We start from the raw sequence: 21,576 nt of genomic DNA, 5'->3' as shown, positions 1-21,576 counted from the left end.
GTGGGTCGGTTGTCGCTGAGAGTGGAGAGAAGCTGTTCCACTGGGATTTTGTTCCACTGTCGGCGTGGGATGGGTTGTGTGCGGAGGTGGCGAGTCTCGCGTCGGAAGGTGAAGTGGACACATCTGTGGTCAGTCCAGTGTATAGCGGAGGAGTGGCTGAAGGATACGTGGTTGCTGGCGGAGAAGATGGGGTCGAGCGTGTGTCCGGCGATATGGGTGTTCACCAGTTGCTTGAGACCGAGGTTGGTGAGCAGGGCGGTGGTGTTGGGGTCGTTTTTCTGTTCCAGGTGGAAGTTGAGGTCACCGAGGAGGATGTAGTCCGGCGAGGCAAGGGCATGCGGGGAGATGAAGTCAGTGATAGAGCCGCTGAAGAGGGCGCGTGGTCCAGGGGGTCGGTAGATGAGAGTTCCTCTGAGGGTGGTCCTGGGGTCGGTGTGGATCTGGAAGTGCAGGTGTTCAGCAGCGAGGGGGGTGTCTTCGGTGGAGGTGGTGATGTTGATGGAGTCCTTGAAGACGATGGCGATTCCTCCACCTACTTGGTTGGTGCGGTCTCTCCTGGAAATCTTGTAGCCGTCGGGGATGGCTATGGCGATGTCGGGGGCCGAGGAGGCGTTCATCCAGGTCTAAGTGATGAAGGCGACGTCCGGTGGAGTCCAGGAGGTCCCATGGTTCAGCAGCGAACTTGTGGACGGAGCGTGCGTTGATCAGGATGCATTTGAGGTGGTTGGTTGCGCGTGGGCTGGCGGGCGTGGTGGTTTCGTGGTGGAAGGTGAGTTTGCAGGTGTGACATACGAAGGGTCCGTGGGTACGTTTCGGGTTGGCTTGGAAGCAGGTGCTGGTGCGCCCCAGGTTGAGGGCGTGGAGGGTGATGGGGTCGTAGCGGTGCTGCGGGGTTTGGGAGTGCTGTGGGCCAGGGGTCGTGCCACTGGGCACGGTCCAGGCGCAGACGGGCTTGCCTTCGGCGCGCCAGCGGCGTGCCCGCTGCGAGCGGCCGCCATAAGAGAGAGGAGGGGGGGAGGAGGGGTCAGCTGGGGGAGGGGGGCGACAAATGGGAGCGCGGGGGCGAGCAGGAGGTGGCGGCGGGAAAGCGGAGGGTGGGGGGGGGTCAGGCAGAGGGGAGAGGAGAAAAGATAGGGGAGGGGGGGTTAAAGGTGGCGGGGAGTTAGGAATAAAGATAGGAAGATAGAGGAGGGGGGGTTACAGAGGTGGAGGGGAGTGAGGACGGTCAGAGAGAAGGGTCAGGAGCAGAAGAGAGAAGAGCCAAGAAGAAAAGGTAAAGAAGAAGAGGAGCAAGGAGTCAGGAGCAGAAGAGCAGAAGAGAGAAGAGCCAAGAAGAAGGTAAAGGAGAAGAGGAGCAAGGAGTCAGGAGCAGAAGAGAGAAGCGCCAAGAAGAAAGGTAAAGAAGAAGAGGAGCGAAGAGTCAAGGAAGAGCAGTCAGGCAGAAGAGGAGAGACCTGAGAAGCAGAGGATACGAAGAACACTGATGAAGGAAGAAGAAAGCACACGCAGGTCGCGGTGCAGAAAAGAAGGAAGATACACAGAAGAAGAACACAGATGAAGAACACAGATGAAGAACACAGATGAAGAACACAGATGAAGACAGACAAAAGAACACGCAGGACGGGGTGCATCATCAATTTGCTGTTATAAACCACCCAACTGTTGATAATCCTAAACTCAGTCAGTTGCTAGGTACACAACTTCTCTTAAAAAAGCCAACACATTTCTAATAACAGAAATACAAACAGGGCATTGAGTAAACTCATTTCCCTGCATCTGAAAAGACAAAAAAGAAAAAAGTAGAAAGAAAATGTTGATTTGAGATACTTATCAAAGTCTACTAGCCATAGGAAAAAAAGCATGAGGAAGATCTCTTTACAGGCAAATCAGCTAAAAGGAGCTTCCTTTGTTCCAGAAAAAGTCAAGCTTGATGATAATGCTCTTCAGAAAAAATATTCCTTAATTTACTATACCTCTCCAATGGCCCATCTATCTTTTCCACCTAGAACAGTTCTCTCATCTACAGCTCTTAAGTCAATTAAATTGACACAAACTTAACACCCCAGCTTCATAATGTGCCTGCACTCCCAAATCAGGGGAAGTGATAGACTACATCTGAAGTCTGATTTCTAAACAATGATGGGACACCCAAATAAATGCACCCATCAGGCACAAAATATCACCAGATTGGAAAGGCTTGTTGAGTCAGAGGTCAGTGGGGAGTCAGAGGTCAGTGAGTGAGAAAGCAATGAAAGGAATTGATATGGATTTGACAATATGGGGACCTTATTTACAATTGGCAGATTTTAGGTGAAAGAAAATCACTGTCCACGGCTAAATCATATAGTACTTTCCTCTCCCTCACTCTTGGAACTTCTGAATATCAAGGTAATATGCCTTGAAACATGTAGTGTTCATAGACTCTGCTGCTCCAATGGTCCCTTGTGAACTGGACAATCTATTGGTCTATTAATGTGACCTCTAAATGCTGAGAAAGTATCAATAAAATTCAAAGATTGTCCGCAAAATATTTACCTAGCATTAAGAGTGCCCCAACATTAAGAGCATCCTGCCATCAACAGAATTTGCCTAGTATTATGAGGCTTTCATGAAGAGTCAACCTTTTAACTAGGATCAAGATCATCTTCTTCTGAAATCAAGAGCATTCCACTGACTCTAAGGAGATCTTTCTACACAATTGTGGAGAAAGTTATCTCACAGAAAAACCGAAAAGTCATGGGGGAATGCTTGGATTAATCTCAACCAATGGAAACCACTGTGGATGCATCTAAGTCCATTACAACACTCTAGAGACAGGCCAGTCATTTTCAGACTTGACTGTGCTGCAAAAAGAACAATCCAACCTGAACTGCCTGGCCAGGACTCCTCCAGATAGGAATACAAACAACCTCAAAAAGGTTTCAGTTTCTCCACTCTGCCCCCCCCCCCCCCTCCAAACAAGGCTCAAGGCTTTTTACCACTGTTCCGAGATCTCCCGTCCAACACAGAGAGCTAGCCACTACTATAGAGATGTTTCTCAAACATTAAGACTGTTAATTATGAGACAATCTGGGACAGGCTTCAGAGAGAGTGGGTTAATATAAGAGCTGGAGCATAAGAGGGTAACCATTTGAGAATTTAGAGGAGACAGGCAAATCAAACCTCAGAAGTGGAGATGAGGTTGGGGGGGGTGGGGGGGGGGGGTTGGAACCTAGAAGGTGACGCAGCACAGCTCCCTGCCCTCAGAATAATTGGCAAAGAACTCATCAGGAAGAGGCCACTGGATGATGGTGTGGGTCAGACTGCTTAGAGACCGACCTTTTCACTTAAATTAATCCTTGCTGCTTTTACCCGCACAACCTCAAAGTCACTATCTCAAAATGTCTACTTTCGTCTGTGTAGTAAATCAGTTAGAGGACAAAAGACAGAAGCTGGCTACCCATTAAATCTCCCACATCTACCTCCCATCTCAGCCTTCACTAATGAGGGACACGTCTGTTTGAAGGCAGAGGTGAGTGGTATCAATGGAAAATGCGGGTTCCAAAAACCCTAATGCAATTTTAGGAGAGCCAGCAAGGTAATGAACCTTGAAAGACTTGAGTTTTGTGTATACATTTAAATAAGTGTTACAATAAAATATTTTCTAAGATGCTCCGAGAGAGGCCTTGAGGTTACAGTTCGGTTAGGAAGATTTCTTGTTAGATAACTATTAATCTTACTGTATCCAACTTTCCAGGGCACTTTGAAGTTAAGGAACACAAAGGAGTAGACAGAAAGAAACAGTTAAAGGTTTTCACACACCAAGTTTACTTCATCCAGCGTCCATGTTAAAAATAAAATACAACATTGCACACCTGACCAGGCCGTCTTCATGTGCCCCCCAATGCTTTCTCACAGGGAACAATCCATGGTACACCATAATAGCACCACACAGTAGAAACAAGCTCTCAATCGAGTATCCCAACTCTCAGGGGCATACCGAGAACAATTCATTTCACTGTCACATACCCACAGAGCAGGAAGGGACATTTTGAGCCCTTATCTTTCTCTCTAGTCTCTCTGACAAAACAAATCCACGCATAAACATAGCTGTCCAGATGGTCTTCATGGAGTGCCACAAAATCAGACACACATATAACAATACACCTTGTCTGAACCTATTTAACCAATTAGGTCTCATTCCAAATAATAAGGTGCCCAAGGGTGCCAAACTGATGCATAAGACGTTATTTAAACCATCAAGCCACACAGCCAAAACTATACACTTGCTGGCGTGAACGCAACATGAGCATTTATCAGAAGACATTTAACAGGGACAAGATGCCAACGGACTTCACGAGAAGTAAGTATTCTAATGTAAATTAAGTAAGTGGCAACAAGTAACATCTTCGAAAAGGACTATTTGTTTCAATCATCGTCTTTAAATTGGTTCATCTTAAACAAATACCCGAGCTTTGCCGGCAATTGTTTATACAGAAATAGAAATGTTGCCTCACCTCACAAGTGATAAAAAAGTGGTGTTTGCTTTTTCCTCTTCTTAAAGATTAATTTGGCAACACTGTTACAGGAAAATTCAATGACGAAAAAGAAAACTACAATGAACCCACACTGCGTCTAATTTCCACCACGTGCACTAACAAAGTAAGTCTTCAATGTAATGTACTGAATAAAGAGATACAAACTTCAAGGTGAAAATGTACATTTATTGAATGTTTTCCACAGTAAATCCAGGAATCAAAAACGTAAAAATCATCGCTTTGAAGGACAAAATAAAGACTGTTCACTACACCCTTCAGTCAAAATGTGCCCACAAACACAGTAGAAGCGCTGGCAACTCATGTAAGTTGCACTACAACCAATACCCTTTGGAAAAAACACAATGAAGAATAAGACTTTTTTTTTTTTTTTTTTTAAACCAAGAGCATCTGTTTGCTCTTTTCTTTTGATACTCCATCTTAGCTTACCTACACCGGACACAGATGGAACACTTACTATAATAGGGGTAACTTAAACCAACTATGAAGGGCTCTAGGTGAATGATAAATGCCCACAAAAACCAATGAAATTCTCACAAAGCGATTTTTTTCATTTTATTTCTTTTCAGTTGTCCACAGCCTTGGTCCTGAGGAAACTCCAAAACAACTGGGTTTGAAACGTGTCGACATCTACGCATTAGGGAGTTGCTGAACTTTTCAACTACATATGGGGAACCCTTATTGTAAAATTAGTGCCTTGTCTTGATACCATTAATTAGTCTGTACAACCGATGTGCACGCTTGATCCTACAAGTTTGGACAACTGGGATACAATAGAGAACTCCTTCCGTTTAAGATTGTGGACTGGCACACTTTTTATATGTTATGCATCATTAAAAAAAAATTGTATAAGCAATTATTTTGATTTCTGAATCAATGTGTGCTGAATAAGCTTAGAAAATGTTTGGCTACATCATACGAGGTCTATGATTTGATATGCAAAATTAGTTCAATGACTGAAAATGTATTATGTATATGATACGTGCTCAAGTTAATTAAATTTCTTGATCATTAAGGACTGACTGACAGAATAATATATCATATTCAAAGGATCACATCCATCTCGATTTACCTCGTATTTACAGCGAAATAACAAAATGAAGTTGAGAATCTAACACAACTTAAAAATAAGCAAATAAGAACAGCACTCCACAGTTACTTTTTAGTACAGAATCTCCAAACAGGGACAATGCTGAGAGCCCTGAATATTACACAGGATTTAGTTTCATTGGAACTAGATGCAGATGTATCTGGATGGTTCTATCTATTGAAACGGTCCAGCGACTATGTGAAATCCAATTGAATGAGATCCTATTACTAGAAGAAGCTATTAAAGACAAGCAAACAGTATTAGACACTAAGGCACTACTGGAAAGAACTGAAAACAAAAATCAACAAATTCAAGGATTTAGTCAAACAATCCAAAAAAAAAAAAAAAACATTTGGAAGAGATGAGCAAGTTACTTACCTTCAGTATAGGTGGATTCCTCACTTTTTGAATATCCCAATGCACCAGCATTCCATGGAAACCTTTCTTCATAGCTCTCCACATCGAGAAGGACGTCATAAAGCCATGGCTCCACAAGCGACTTCGTCTGATGTCATCTGAGTCATTAGAAGCCCTCATTGGCGTACTGACGCCAGTTTCCACCCACTTTATTTTGTGCCTTTCAGGCAAACGCTTGAAACCATCAACACAAAATACTACATCTTGTTATAAACTTAGATTAAAAAAAATCTTTACATATACACACACACACACACACATCATGCATATAAAGACATCATTTACAAACAGATTTATTTTTCGTACATATAGACAAGCATTTGTGATGCGGGTGGGTCAGTGAGGAATCCACAGGCAGATACGGGATCCACCAGAAAAAGCATCACCGAAGGTAAGTAACTTGTTCTAATAATGGATATATCTACCTGTGGACTCTTCACTGTTGAAAAGAATGAAGTGGCATCAGTCTGTTGGAAGAGACTTTGTCAAGACGCTGTGCTAGCCCCAGTTGGACAAGCATTTGTGATGCGGGTGGGTCAGTGAGGAATCCACAGGCAGATACTGGATCCACCAGAAAAAGCATCACCGAAGATAAGTAACTTGTTCTAATAATGGATATATCTACCTGTGGACTCTTCACTGTTGAAAAGAATGAAGTGGCGTCAGCCTGTTGGAAGAGACTTTGTCAAGACGTTGTGCTAGCCCCAGTTGGAGCTATTGTGTTTCTAAGCACTATACTAAGATTTAATCTTTGAAAATGTGTATCTTTACTTGTGTAGGTTGGATTTTTGTTGTTTTTATCTTGTTTTACTCATGAATATTGGCAATTCGAAACTGGTGTGGAGTACTTTTGTGGTGTTTTCACTGTGTGTGTGTTTCTGTGTACAAATACTTTAAACAAACCTGACTCCCTGAGCCAAGCTACCAAGGGGTTGAGCAGGGGGTATTTTAGCTGTGTGACTCCCTTACCCTGGCTAGAGTGAGGGTCCCTACTTGGACAGGGAGCAAATCACTGCCAACTAGAGACCCCATTTCTAACAAAGAGGATCTTCTGAATTGTCAAAACTTTCAAAGCGGTCTATAATCTTTTGGTTGCAATTGCAGCCCCAAATACCTTGCTGTTACCTTACTCCCTTTGAACTTTCCAAAGCAGAATCAGCTTTAGCACCAAACAATTTTGACCTATCAAATTTAAGATCTAACAAGGCCGTCTGCATGTCAGGAGAAAAACCAAACCCCCTTAACCAAGCATGCCACCAGGGAAAAAACTGGGGCCCCCATTGCCCTTGCCTCAGAGTCAGCAGTGTACAGATCTGACTGAACGACCTAAAGCGCAGTAGTTTGTCCATCATTCAAAAGTTCAGCTAAATGGCCTTTGACATCTTACGGCAATTTTGGAACCACCAGTTTAGCAGAGTCCATCAAAGCATGCAGGTAACGACCTAACAAACTGTGCAGTATGGCCTTAAAATATACAAATGCAACTTAACAGAACCCCTTCTTTGCTGACTGTTCCATCCTTTTTTAATCTCTATCAGCATGGGACCTAGGAAATGACCCAGGAATCAACTTTGGGGAATACGAGGCCTCCATAACCAAACTCTCAGGCGTGGGATGTGAAGTTAAAAACAACAGGTCTCCTGGAGCCAGATTGTACCTTCTTGCAATCGGCCTAGACACAGCAGCAGAAGTCAGAGATTTCTGCCAAATCTCCAATAATGGCTTCACCAAAACATCATTAAAAGGTAACAATGGTTCAGAAGTAAAAAGGAGATGAATGCAATACCTCTACTAATACATTTGACTGAAGTTCAGTTGTGAGTTAAGGCAAATCCAACATCTCCGCTGCCTCAATTATAACAGAATGATAGGACAAAACTTCAAGTAGAGGGACAGCCTTTGGTGATAATAGCTCCCATTCAGGGGAAGTACCTAACAAACTAGCTATGTCCAGCCCCTCAAAATCAGGGTCCAATTGAATTATTTCCCCCTCTTCAAGATCGCCTCTATCCAAAGCATAGTGATACTCCTCTAAAGGTTTCTATACATCTCACCTCGATTTCTGATTTGACCTAAAACGCTGGCGACAGAGACCCTGCCAATAGCGTTGGTGATGTCGACAATTCTAATATCGGTGCCGGAGACTTAGAACCATAGGCCAAAGGAACAGACTGTGCTGGAGTTGAATGATGCAAAGTTGCAACCACTTCAGCTGACGCCAGAGAAGGCCTATCCAGCGCCGAGAAACTCTGTTTAAATTGGTTAAGTTGACTGCCTCGACGCTGGATGAGGCCAGGACACCTGAGGCATTGATACAAATGGCAAGAATGGATCTTGCCAGTACGACCCCAGGAATCAACCCAATGAAGACAGCGGACCCACGGATCCCACAGGCGCACCAGATGGAGTCAATGCCCTGGTAAACATACCATACGTAACATTCAGGAAACTCAAGGGATCCATCCCTAGAGATGGACATGCTGGATAACCTTGCTCCTGTGAAGGAGGAATAAGTATTGCAAAAGGTGCAGGCTGTGCTTCTGTCTCCGGATCCGGAGGTGGTGAAGTCTGAGCCGGGCTCAAGGGTGACATCGGAGAGGGCCTCAGAGATTGATGAGAAGACCCCTCACATCTTTATACTCTGCCATTTTGGAGATCCCGACATCAGAGAATCATCCCTTGAAGAGTGGCGCTGAGAGGAATGACACAGATTCTTCTTATGTTTTCTCTTCAATGACTTCGAAGAGTGGGGCATTGGTGACTTCGAACGAGGCAGAGAAAACAACTATTTTTCTTGTTTGACCATAAACAGCTTTGTCTCCTGCTCCTTTAACACCTTTGGTTTACTCTTTTGACAAGGCGATCATGTCTCAACATCGTGATCTGAACTCAAGCACCAAAGGCAACCGTAGTGTGGGTCAGTAATGGACATCTGACCCTCGCATTCCCTGTACAACTTAAAGCCATACTTCTTTGGAGGAGACATATTTTTTTCCACAACAAAGTAGCTACTTTGGAGAATAAACTGTGGAAGAAAGTTCTACAATGCAACTTGAGAGCTACCAGAAAACCGTTACGCGTCAAAGGCACGCAAAAAAGGGAACTGGCGTCAGCACGCCGGCTAGGGCTTCTTATGGCACAGATGACAGACGGAGTTGTGTGAAGAGATGGGGCATTATGACATCCTCATCAACGTGAGAGCTATGAAGAAAAGTTTCAGTGGAAGGCTGGCGCATTGGTATATTCAAAAGGTAAAGCAGCCACAGGTAGATGTATCCATCAGAAAAGAAGACATTTAATTTGGAAACAGCCGATCCTTATCTAAAGGAAGATTTTTACACTAGACCAGATTCTAGAAGGGCACCCCCTGACTATCAAGGAAGAGCCAAACAAAGATTAATCACTTTCTCTGAAACTTCCTCTTTAGCTGTCAAGTCCGACCATGGTGAAGGTTCTTCCAACCAGAACTTTAATGGTAAAAACAGTTCTACAAAAAAAAAATTAAAATTAATGAAGATGTCCATCGTCAACCTATCCTCCTAAGGTTTCACCACTGAGGAAATAGCTATGCTTGAAATGGCTTTGTCCTTTGTCCCCTTAGGACACAAAGATTTTGTATGTCTAAAAATTGAGGCTCTTGAATTCTTTGGAGGATCAGATTGAAAACAAATGTTCATGAACCACAAATATCATCAAGCAGATGAACCATTAGAACTATGCAAAAGATTAACCTTCTGTCCACCTCAAAAACATTTATGAACAATCTGTATTTTTTGCCATCAGCCAACTAGAAAGCAAAATAGAATTTTGCAAAAATAACATAACAAAAAAACAAAAACAAAAAACAACAGAAAGTCCTCCATGATTTGCAAAATGACAAAACAATAGAAATCAAACAGGCTGATAAAGGCGGAGAAGTGGTAATTTGGCAAAAGATAATTACATCAAAGAAGTCCAACAGCAGATTTTGGATCAGGAATTCTACAGAAAAACTCCAACAGATACAACCAAAACTATTCAAGGAGAAATCCTTAGAATTCTCCAAGAGGCTTTTGATAACGGCTATTTCGGTCCAAAGGAATTCTGCTTTCTCAAAAAACGGATTCCTCAAATTCTAGTAATGTACTTTCTACCGAAAATATATAAAGACAACAAAAACGCCAGAGTGACTTATTGTCTTGGGGTGTGACTTGGTACTTAAACTTATCTCACAATAGTTTGACACCTTCTTAAAATATATAATAAATGAAGTACCATCATATCTGTGGCACACAATGGATTTCATCAATAAAATAGAAGAGTTTACATTTGATACAAATACACAGTGGCTCGTCACATTCAACGTAGTCTCCCCTTACACACAAATTCCACAAGATGACAGCCTGCAGGCCATAGAAATTTATCTAGAGGCAAGACCAAGACAGAGGTAGCACACGATTTATGCTAGAACTGGGTCATCTAGCACTAAAGAGGAACTATTTCAAATTCAAGGATGATTTCTTCTTCCAGATCAAAGGGATTGCAATGGGACTTTCCTTCGCTCTAGAGATGGCGATATTGTACATGGCCCGATTCGAAGACAGATTTGTGTACAATAACAACCATTTCTAAAATAATGTGACAAAGTGGCTCAGATTCATAGATGACATCTTGTGCATCTGGATTGGGAACAAAGAGGCTTTGGATTAAGTCCACTTATGGATGAACAATGGATTACCCAATATTAAGTTCCGCATGAGCAAGAAAAACAAAGTCATAACATTTTTGGATGTAGATGGAAAGGCCATAAATGGCCAGTTAATAACAATGCATCGGAAACCAACAGATAAAAACAACGCCTTTCATTACACAAGTTTTCAACCGCAGTCTCAAAGAAAATCGACCTTATGGGCAATTTCTTAAGAGTCTGTGCAATTGTATATTGAAAAATGACTATTTTCATCATGCTGCCACTCTCTCCGACAAACTAAAGAAAACGGATACCCTTAAAAACTCAATAAAAAATTCACTTGAGCCTGTTTTTTACCCTGGAGAATGTCGCCTGTAAAACAGAGATAGAACTACATCTGATCAACTGGTTTGTGCTTCCACGTATTGTCCCCAAACAAACCACTTAAAAAAAGATCATATTTCAAAATTGGCATTTAATATCCAAATTTGACAGCACATTCAAGTGCCTGCTGTTTGCACTTTAGAAGAATGCTGGTACAGGCAAACATCTAGTTCGAGCATATGTTCCTCCGATGCCAGCCTAAAGGATTTGAGGCCACATTGGATGTTATTGCCCCTTGATTGAAAATACAAATGTGGTACATGTATTGCATGCAACCAAAACATTAGAATGGTCATAATTCCAAGTGGAGAACATAAAATGGAGACACACTGCAATCAAACTGTCAGACAAAGAATATAGTTTAGGCAATAATTTGTTCTTGTCAGAATCTCTACACCAGCAAAACCAATCAGGAGAAAAGACAACAGATCATTCAGCATAAATCACTAAGTCGCTGCAAAGTTGTCTCAGTGCTGTTGGTGAATCATTTCGAGGATTTGGAAAATACGGAAAAAGACTTCAAGTGGATGGTCCTGATGGTTGTCCAGCCTAACCCTAGAGGTAAAGACTTCGAGGACCCTTGCCCAAAAAGAAGCGTATCTAACCTTGAGCTTCAACACAAACATAAGGGGGCTAAATAAAATGTCTGAAATACAAAAGGATATAATTCCAATGGATAGATCATACTTACCAGACAAATTCACCAAGGTATTAATATACTTAGCTCTATAAAGTAAACATCATCCGTGAAAACCACTTAATTTCTTTTCAGTTGTACCCAGTCTTGATGCTGAGACCCCAAAATGACATGGTTGGAAACGTGTTGGCCTCTACACATTAGCGACTTGTTGGACTTTTCCACTACATATAGACAACTCTTTTTGTAAAATTAGGCGCCTTGTCTTGGTACAACTTCTATACATACTTGACCCTCGGAGTTTGGACAATTGGGATACAATAGAGAAATTCTTCTGTTTAAGACTGTGGTCTGGTACATTTCATATATGTCATGCGATGTTAAAAACTTGTTTTTGTTTGTATTAGGAATGATTTTGATTTCAGAATGAAGTGTAGGCTAAACAAGCTTATAAAACCTTTGGCTATGTCATCCAATGTTTATGATTTGATCTGCAAACGAGTTCAAACAAAGATTACAAATGTATTATGTTTATGATACATGGTTAAGATAATTCAATTCTTTGATCATTAAGCATTGACTTTTTGAGTTGGTTCAATAATTACAGACAAGGTATATGCTTATTGTATGTTTAAAGTGATCCAAGCTTGCTGTTAAAACAGGCCCAACTCCTTAGTACAGACAAAATCTGACATAGCAGGTCAAAGCTGTTGTGATTAAACAATCCTTACAGAGTTCTCAAGTGGCTGGCCTATCCCCAATGTTACCACAAGTTCTCATTTTGTGTTTATATTGTCCACTCTTGGCCACACTTATTTGGAGAGAGCAGGGTAGTTTTAACAAGGTCACTTAATCTACTCCTAGGTATATAAAAAATATTTTTTTAAAATACAATAAAAAAAAATGGGAGGGAAAACAAACCAATTTTTAAAAACATATGCTTAAAAGAGCAAGGTCTGCACTAGAAGGACAGGGTGCTGAACCCTACAGAGCAGTCCTAATCAGACCATGTGATCATTTTAAGAACTACTTTCAACCAAGTAGACTCCTTCAGTCCGTACAAGCGAAGCAAGTGGGCCTGGGAAGTTCAGTGTGATACCGATTCCAAACACCTAATCCCACTCAGGGATGCTAGAGAGCAGAGGTTCCCTAGATGTTCGAGATGCAATAGCACTGCGGTGGAACAGAACAAAGAGGCCCATCACAAGCACATAAAACACTAACTGCCCAGCCCTTTTTGGCCGACACCAACACTCATATGAAGAAACATATTAGGCCTCACCTGACTACTCCATCCTCAGCAGCACTCCAGAAGGTGTTGGGCCACATTGGTGCTGTGACAATGCGTTTAACTCTGTTCGTGTGATCACCAAACATGTGGATGGTTTCCTTGGCTGTTAGGTCATGTACGTGTACCTTGCAGTCCGCAGCCCCTGTGATCAGAATGCGATCACCTGTCTGTGGCAGGAACTGGAGGAGTCAGAAAATAGACAAGCTCATGGTCATAAGGTATAAATACTGGGTCCTGCACATATTTGACATGAGTCAGCATGCTGCGAGGATTGCAGGCCAAAAGGGATTTCACATCTACCAGAAGCCATCAAAGACCAATTATAACAGAAAGCACAAAAGAAGCACTAGTACTTAAGCAACTAGACATTGGTGCAATGAAGGGCAGAGCGAGCAAGACAAAGAAAGGGACAGGCTGGCACAGAAGCAGAGACAGATTGTAAAATGTCTGCTGTGTGAGATGTAGGCAGTCAAAGAAGTCTTGGTAAGTGTCTTCATTGCTGAGGAGCAATATGGCTGCATAAGTTAAATGACTAACAGATTTCGGAATTTACACAGTACCGAACATCTCACCAAGGTTTTTTCTGTTTAGGCCCAGGCAGTAAAATACACGTGTATTGGAACACATGTTAAGCGATACAGTTCTGCTCTTTTAAATATGGAAGGACACAATAAAACTGTTGAACTTAACATCTTAAATCAAATGGATTATCACTTTTTTTTTTTTAATACAGTGGGTGACATTAATTTAGGTTTCAATTAGTCTTTAATGTTTTTCGAAATGTGTAACAGAATGTTGGCATACCCACCTATTAACTCCTCCCACCTAAAAAACCCACCTCACAAACCCTCATTGGTCACTTCTAAAACTATCATTCCTGTCTCACTGTCGCACTTCTTACGGTTTCATGTCCTCAAAGTCCTTGTCGAAACAGGATAGGCAGATATCCCTGTCAAGAAGACCCAACACTATTCTTTAGAGAATGTCAGACAAGCCAGTTCCTTATGTAGCCAGACGAGACCCTAACCTTCGGACTCACATTTCAAATGATGGGATCTGGTTTCAAACTGTTCGTCCATATACTCCCTTTCCTCCATACACATCTTATATCCTTCTCTTGGTGAACATGGCAAGATTAGGTGTCTAAGAACTAAATAATGAAGAATGAAAGCAGGAGTAAATCTAATGGCCACAGTTCTGCTTGGCTTCACTTCCCGAGATTCTTATAACTACCAATCAGTGTGTAATACATATATCAGTATAGGCAAATCAAACTGTAGTGGGGCAGAACTAGTAATAGTAAAGTTGTACTGTGAGCAATTTATTCTTACCTACAAGGCTCTTACTTTAACAGTAGCCAAAGATTTATTTTTCAACTTGGATTTGGAAAAGTAAGCCTCTGCTCTAGAATCGCTGCCTGAAGCATACTCAAAAATGCAATTAGCACCAACAACCACCTTGCAGAGGACATCCACGGGAGGGGTTCTATAAACAGCCACAGTACTGTTTTGGCCTAACACTAATGGGGACTTTTTGATATTAACTGCAACCCCACAGGCCAACGGATGTTCTGAAAGTCTCATTTTCAGCCAATCTTGATTGCTCTTCCAGGATTAGCAAAGTAAGTAGGACAAAATACTTTCAGCTTGATGGCATATAACACTTTTAGAAGAAACAAACCACTAGGACCAAGCGATGCTTTGCAGACTACCATGAAGGGCCTTCTCAGCTAACAGAGTTTGAAAATTATGGATTATTTTAGTTGAACTAAAGACACAGATTTCCAAGTCACTAGCTTAATGTTACTAGTTAGCATTGTTGACCGCTACTAAAATAATACACAAAACCAAAACAGGTGATGGCCTGAAAAACACAACAGCAGCAATCAAATGTCTTGGAAAAGCTTTGCTGGCTTACATAAAAGACTCTAGTGAAATGTTTCTACAGGTTCCAATGGAAACATAAGAGTTAAGGAAGCCAGTTTATGGGTCAGAAGGTGCTAGAAAACAAAGAATGAGCAACTTAAGAGAATTCATTTCTCACCAAATTTGTAAAATGTGATCGATTAATGTTAGTGATGCTTGTGCTTGACTTAAGTTGAGCATGTCAATCCTACTTAAGAAAGTCTCCGTATCGTAGAATGAAAGAGCAAAGGTGTGTGTGCGGTTGATGTGTTGTTCTATCATAGTAAATGACAGCATAACTGTGCCCGTCACTCTCCAGGTGACCATGGTTAGGGTCTCTTTTACCCCCAAAACAAAAGACAGAGTGTGCACGTATGGATCTCTGTCACAGTACACATATCTGTGCCGTCCACTCTGTGTGTTTCTGTATCCCCGACTTCTTGCGATAAGAACTTCTGACAGTCATAACAAGTTGGTCCTTATGGCTCACATGCATCTTTATTTGAAGTTAGGTCTATAGGTTCCCACAAATATACTAGATTTCCCCAGGTTCTACTGGGTAGTGTGTGTGATATTCCTTAACAGTAGGTGAGCCTGAATAATCCTTATTCAGATCCAGTAGCTGCTGGCCTTGGAATCTTCACCCCTTTGTGCTGAAAAAAAGCAGGAAGTATTAGCACTAAAATAGCAGCAAAAGTTTAATGATTGTGCTTCAAAGGCAACCCATGTGCAACTTTACCTCCAGTATTCCCTGCAAGTAGGCACCGAGTAAACCAGGAGTAATCCCAATCTGGTTTCTTACCAAACCCTGAGGATACTGCACCCCTGCAATGATCTCAGGAGGGCTTGAGTACTTGCCAAAGGAACCTTAGTGGTTCTACCACTTCAACCCATCTCACCAGTGTCAAATCACAGCCAGGCTCTCAGCGGCTACTGCATTGATAGCCAATATATAAAGAAGATTTCTCCAGCCAGTTTGGTCTTGCTCATCACTTCCAACAGCTCCTATGTTTCCTCTTCCTATGTTTCTAGTTCCCTATTCATCTCTCAGCCTCTTCTCCTACACTGGTGTTTCTTGCTTCTTCTAGCGCCTCCTGACTCAGTTCCAACTGCTGCTGCATCTGTCCTCATGTCTCTGCTCTCCTGTTACCCTCTACACTTCTCATCTCCCAGGCTTTCATCTTGAACGTTAACACAGTGGGCCATCAGGTGGTTAACACAGCCGCCATCTAAAACAGTCTCCATCACCTCTCCAATTTTAGGGTAAGGTGTACAGTGGAAAAGCCAGCTGGTTGAATTTTAACCTGCCTCATGAGTCCTATAAATGGTCTCAGACCCACAAATGTGGTTAACTGTATTCATCGTCTTCAAGACTATAGCAACTGTACCCAGTCACACCCTCCCAGGCCCAATGCCATGCCTCCAGCATGGGGGATGGTGGGAGTGTGTTTATTACAGTTTAAATGTTCATGTCTTCATATTCCAGTGAGCATGCCCTTGCAAGGCGGTCTTAATCCGAATACTAATTTCCGTGACCCAGTCCATCATGGTCTCCGTGCCGCTGTGTGGTCTGTGTCAGGGAGTAAGTTAGGGCTCTGTATCTACAAGTCTACACATCAGTCTAGCAGCTCCCTGTTCTAGTACTTGTGCCCTTATCATCTTGACCCACTGTTAGTGCACTGACTGCCCTAGTTTCAGCATATTCCTTGTCAGTGTGTTCTCAATACCAGTGTCCATGTACTCCCTCTCTCAATGTACTAAAATCCTGTTCCAGTACACGTCTCCCAGTACCAGTTTTCAAATACTTCTTTTTCCCTATATTTGTCCTGCTGTACATTGTGCCTTTGAATGTATCCTTTTTGAAGTGTCTTTCTCTCTCCATTACCATGAGGTCAGCGTTTCTTGTAAATTTAGTAAGGTGTTGATTACCTGCCAGTGTTTATGTCAACCTTTTCCAGCATATGTGTTTCCAAATGGAAGTGTAGTCCATATTCTAATGTGCAAGACTCTTTGCCCAGGTGTACATGTTTCACTGTTCCAGTACATATGCACTTCTGCGCCAATATAATAGTCTCCACATGGCAAAAGATATGCGTGACCAAGCAGCACTGTCAGCGCATTCGCTGTTCCAGTGCAAGAGTCATTCTGTCTCACTATGCCTTTCTGCCTGATCACATGTATGCATCTTCTGGTCCCACTGTCAGAGCTTCATGTCCCAGTGATGTAATTTACTCAATAACGATCCATTGCGGGGTTCCACTAGCGTTCAACACTTACCTTAATTAAAGTTCAAACTTGTTCAGCTTCAGTTTGATGTGGATGTGTAGGAATAGAGTGCTAGGAAGGATAAGTTACTTACCTGTAAATCCTAGTTCTCTTCCAGGGGTATCCTCATCAAAGTCATAAACATTGAATATTCCCGCCCTTGTGCGGGGACCCCGGAGCATATATAAAATATACACATATTATACATGTGTAACAAACAGTCATGCAGGCTATCATGTTAAAAACAGGCTAAAATGCTTTATTTCTATGAAGTTTTTTTTTATTTTTTTTTATATTAAATACTACAATAGAGCATAAACATGTACCCAAGCTCCTAAAACTAGGCTTAGGGAAGTAAGCAGTAGTAAACTCTAGAGAAAAAATAGAAAAAAACTGCATTGAAAAACAATGAAGCATTCTTAGCCAATAGCCTGCATGCAGGTTAACACAGGAGAACCATAAAAACTTTGGCACCGTGCCTTTAAGACCCTGAGCACCTCCAGTATCCCACCATGCCTCAGGGGTGAAGGAAAGGTGACAGTTGGTTCACAGTTAGGTCAGTTCTTTTTACAGTGACAATTTGTATAACTGATTCAAAACACAGTCTGTCCTGCACTTCTAGGAGACGTGCGTCCGGGGAGGAGGGTGGGTTGTTTATGACTTTGATGAGGATACCCCTGGAAGAGAACTAGGATTTACAGGTAAGTAACTTATCCTTCTCTTCCAGGGGATCCTCATCAATAGTCATAAACATTGAATAGATTAGCAAGCCCATCCCTAAACCCAGCGGAATGTCCGATAGAAGTGCAGGAATAGATATGTCTTACGCAAATAGATTTCTTAGAGAGGCCTGCCCCACTTGGGCATCCGCTCTTGCATCTGAGTCTAAACAATAATGTCTTGTAAACGTATGGACAGACTTCCATGTAGCAGCCTTACAAATCTCAGATATCGGAACATTGTTAAGGAGAGCAGCAGTAGCCGCTTTACCCCTTGTGGAATGCGCTCTAGGTCGCGCTAGTAATTGTTTATTAGCTAGCTGGTAAGTATTAAGAATACAAGAAACTATCCATCTTGATATTGTTCGCTTAGATGCTGCCTCTCCTGTCCTTAAATGACCATAGTTTACAAACAAGCGGTTAGAGTGTCTAATCGATTTTGTCTTATCCAGATAAAATTTCAGCACTCTTTTCAAGTCTAATGAGTGCAATGCTTTCTCTGCAGGAGTCTCCGGATTGGGAAAGAACGTCGGTAAAGATATGGTCTGATTAATATGGAATTCTGACACCACCTTCGGAAGGAAAGATGGGTGAGTTCGTAGAACCACTCTATTGTCATGAAAAACCGTGTACGGTTCTTTTGAAGACAAGGCCTGGATTTCACTGACCCTCCTCGCTGAAGTAATGGCCACTAGAAAAGCAGTCTTCCACGTAAGGTGTTGTAAAGAGGCCTTATGTATAGGCTCGAAAGGAGGACCCATAAGTTTTGCCAGGACTATGTTCAGTTCCCATGGAGGAGAAGGCCTCCGAATTGGCGGAAAAACTTTCTTCAAACCTTCTAAGAAATCCTTGACTACAGGTTTTGTAAAGAAGGATTCCTGAGAAGGTGACTTGCGATAGGCTGTAATAGCAGACAAATGTACCTTAATGGATGATACCTGCAGACCGGACTTCGCTAGATTAAGCAAATAGGACAGTATGACATCCTCCTGCGCCCGTATGGGATTATGACCTTGCTGACAACACCATATATAGAATCTCTTCCACTTAAAAGCGTAAGAACGTCGCGTGGAAGGCCGTTTGGACTCTTTCAAGATGTTCATGCACTCCTGCGAGAGCCCTAGGTGCCCATACTGCAGGAATTCAGGAGCCATGCTGTTAAGCTCAGAGAGGGTAGGTTGGGATGTAGAATCCTGCCCTCCATTCTGCTCAGAAGATCCGGTCTGCACGGCAGCCTCCTGTGAGGTTTTTCCGACAGGTTGAGGAGATCCGTGTACCAGAATTGTCGGGGCCATTGTGGCGCTATAAGAATCATTCTGGTCCTGGATCTGTAAAGTTTGCTGATCACTGCCGGAATGAGGGGAATCGGCGGAAAAGCGTAAAGAAATATCCCTGACCAGTCGATCAACAGGGCATTCCCTCGAGATCCCGGACGGTAGAACCTGGATGCGAAGTCTGGGCATTTCTTGTTTACTTCGTCTGCGAAGAGATCCAGTTGAGGCCGACCCCACTGCGCGAAGATGTATTCTGCGACTTCGCCGTGTAGGACCCAATCGTGAACGTCCTCCAGGTGTCTGCTTAGAAAGTCTGCTTCCACGTTCTGCTGACCTGGCAGGTGAACTGCTGTAATTGACATTCCTCTGGCCAGGAGCCAATGCCATATCGCTTGGGACTCTCGCGATAGGGGTAGGGACCTCGTTCCCCCTTGTTTGTTCAAGTAATACATCGTGGTTGTATTGTCAGTCTGTATCAAGAGAGTTTTCCCCTGAATTAGCGGTATGAAAGACTTGAGAGCCAGATGGACCGCTCTGAGTTCTAGCAGATTGATGTGGTACTGCTTTTCCTTGTCTGACCACAGACCTTGCGCTTGAAAAGGACCCAGATGAGCCCCCCATCCCTGAAGAGATGCATCCATTACTAGGGTGTCGGCTGGAAGTACCTGGTGAAACGGAGCACCCACTGACAGGTGAGGTCTGTGCATCCACCATTTCAATGACTGAAGTGCTACCGCCGGTAGCCGCACCGTGTCCTCCCAGCGACCTGTTCTTTGGCTCCAGTTGGTCTCCAATGCCTCTTGGAGGGGTCTCATGTGGAGTCTGGCATTTGGGACAATAAAAATGCACGATGCCATGGAGCCCAGCAGTGATGTCACCTGACGTGCCGTAGGTGCGCTGGCTCTCAACAGGTCCTGGCACTTCCTTTCTATTGAGGATAGTCGTTCCTCCGAAGGATACACTTTTTGGAGTTCTGTGTTTATGATAGGTCCTAGGTAGTGAAGATTCTGCGTTGGAATCAAGGATGACTTCTGGTAATTGACCTGAAGACCTAGAGCTTCGCAAACTCCTAGTACAATGTCCCGATGGCTTCTCGCCTGCTCCGGAGAAGAAGCCTTTAGTAGCCAGTCGTCTAGGTATGGATATATGTATATCCTTTGTCTTCGGAGATGTGCCGCCACCACTGCCATACATTTCGAGAAAACTCTTGGGGCAGATTTCAGGCCAAAGGGTAGAACTCTGAACTGGTAATGCTGTAACGCTACTCGGAAGCGCAGGAATTTTCGATGTTTGGGAGCTATTGGGATGTGAAAGTACGCATCCTGCAGGTCGATGGAGCACATCCAGTCTCCCTGATGCAGTTGAGGGAAGATCTGGTGAAGCGCTAGCATTCTGAACTTCTGCTTCCTTATGTATTTGTTCAGCAGCCGTAGGTCCAGAATTGGCCTGAAAACGCCCTCTCGACCCTTCTTTGCCACTAGAAAGTAACGGGAGTAGACCCCCTGTCCTCTGTGTGCAGGTGGAACCTTTTCTATGGCATTCTTTTTTAGGAGGGCGAGAGCTTCCTTGCGTAGCAAGCTGAGATGAGATGGATTGTCTTTGGTTGGTGGCAAGCGTGGTGGAGGCTGCTTGAAAAGAAGAGAATAGCCATGTTCGACAATATTGAGCACCCATTTGTCTCTTGTGATAGAGTGCCACTCGTGAAGATAAGCCGTAATACTTCCCCCCACCGGAGTGGTGTACAGTGTCGAGGGAAGCGAGACTTCATTGCTTGGTGGGTGCTTTCGGAGTGGACTGTTGAGGTCTACTTGACCCTCGCTCCCTTGTGTTTCTCCGTTGAAACAGAGGCCGTCCCTGTCGTTGCTGTGACCTTTGCGACCAATGAGGGGTTTGAACCCTCTGCTGGAAAGGGCGCCTGTCATACGGCCTGTACCTCCGCCTGAAATCTTTCTTTCTTTCGAGGCCCACCGCCTTCATGGTATCCACCTCGGTCTTCATGCGGGCCATCTCTTCGTCTGCATGGGCACCGAATAGAGCGTTCCCGGCAAATGGGAGATTCAGGATGCGTTGTTGTGCTTCCTGTTTCAAGCCAGTGAGCCTCAGCCAGGAAGATCTCCTCGCACAGATACCATGTGCGTACCCATGAGCTGCCAAATCCGCCCCATCTGCTGCCGCGCTGATAACCTGGTTGGATACCAGGCATCCTTCTTGTAGTATCTCCTGGAAATCTTGTCTGTCTTCTCTGGGCAATTTTTCTGTAAATCTACTGAGGGAGTCCCACAGAGAACGATCATACCTGCCCAGGAGCGCAGACGCACTGGAGACCTTCATTGCTGAAGCCGCCGTCCCGCATATCTTTCTCCCTAGAGAGTCTAGATGCCTGCTCTCTTT

At 43.3% G+C, this 21,576-nt stretch overlaps 1 protein-coding gene across 8 annotated transcripts in view; it reads right to left on the bottom strand.

Annotated features, from left to right (window-relative positions):
• Positions 1-21,576, bottom strand: part of WDTC1 (WD and tetratricopeptide repeats 1) — a 499,786-nt gene that overhangs the window by 407,721 nt on the left and 70,489 nt on the right. For all 8 annotated transcript variants that reach the window (XM_069224084.1, XM_069224088.1, XM_069224081.1 and 5 more), the window contains one exon: positions 13,015-13,202. In XM_069224084.1, the coding sequence (XP_069080185.1) occupies positions 13,015-13,202 (188 nt within the window). The remainder of the gene's footprint in view (positions 1-13,014; positions 13,203-21,576) is intronic.

This window comes from Pleurodeles waltl, chromosome 3_1, assembly GCF_031143425.1.
Source record: "Pleurodeles waltl isolate 20211129_DDA chromosome 3_1, aPleWal1.hap1.20221129, whole genome shotgun sequence".
NCBI lineage: Eukaryota > Metazoa > Chordata > Amphibia > Caudata > Salamandridae > Pleurodeles > Pleurodeles waltl.
Note: the sequence above shows the minus strand (reverse complement) of the source record. Positions and strands in the feature narration are given on the sequence as shown.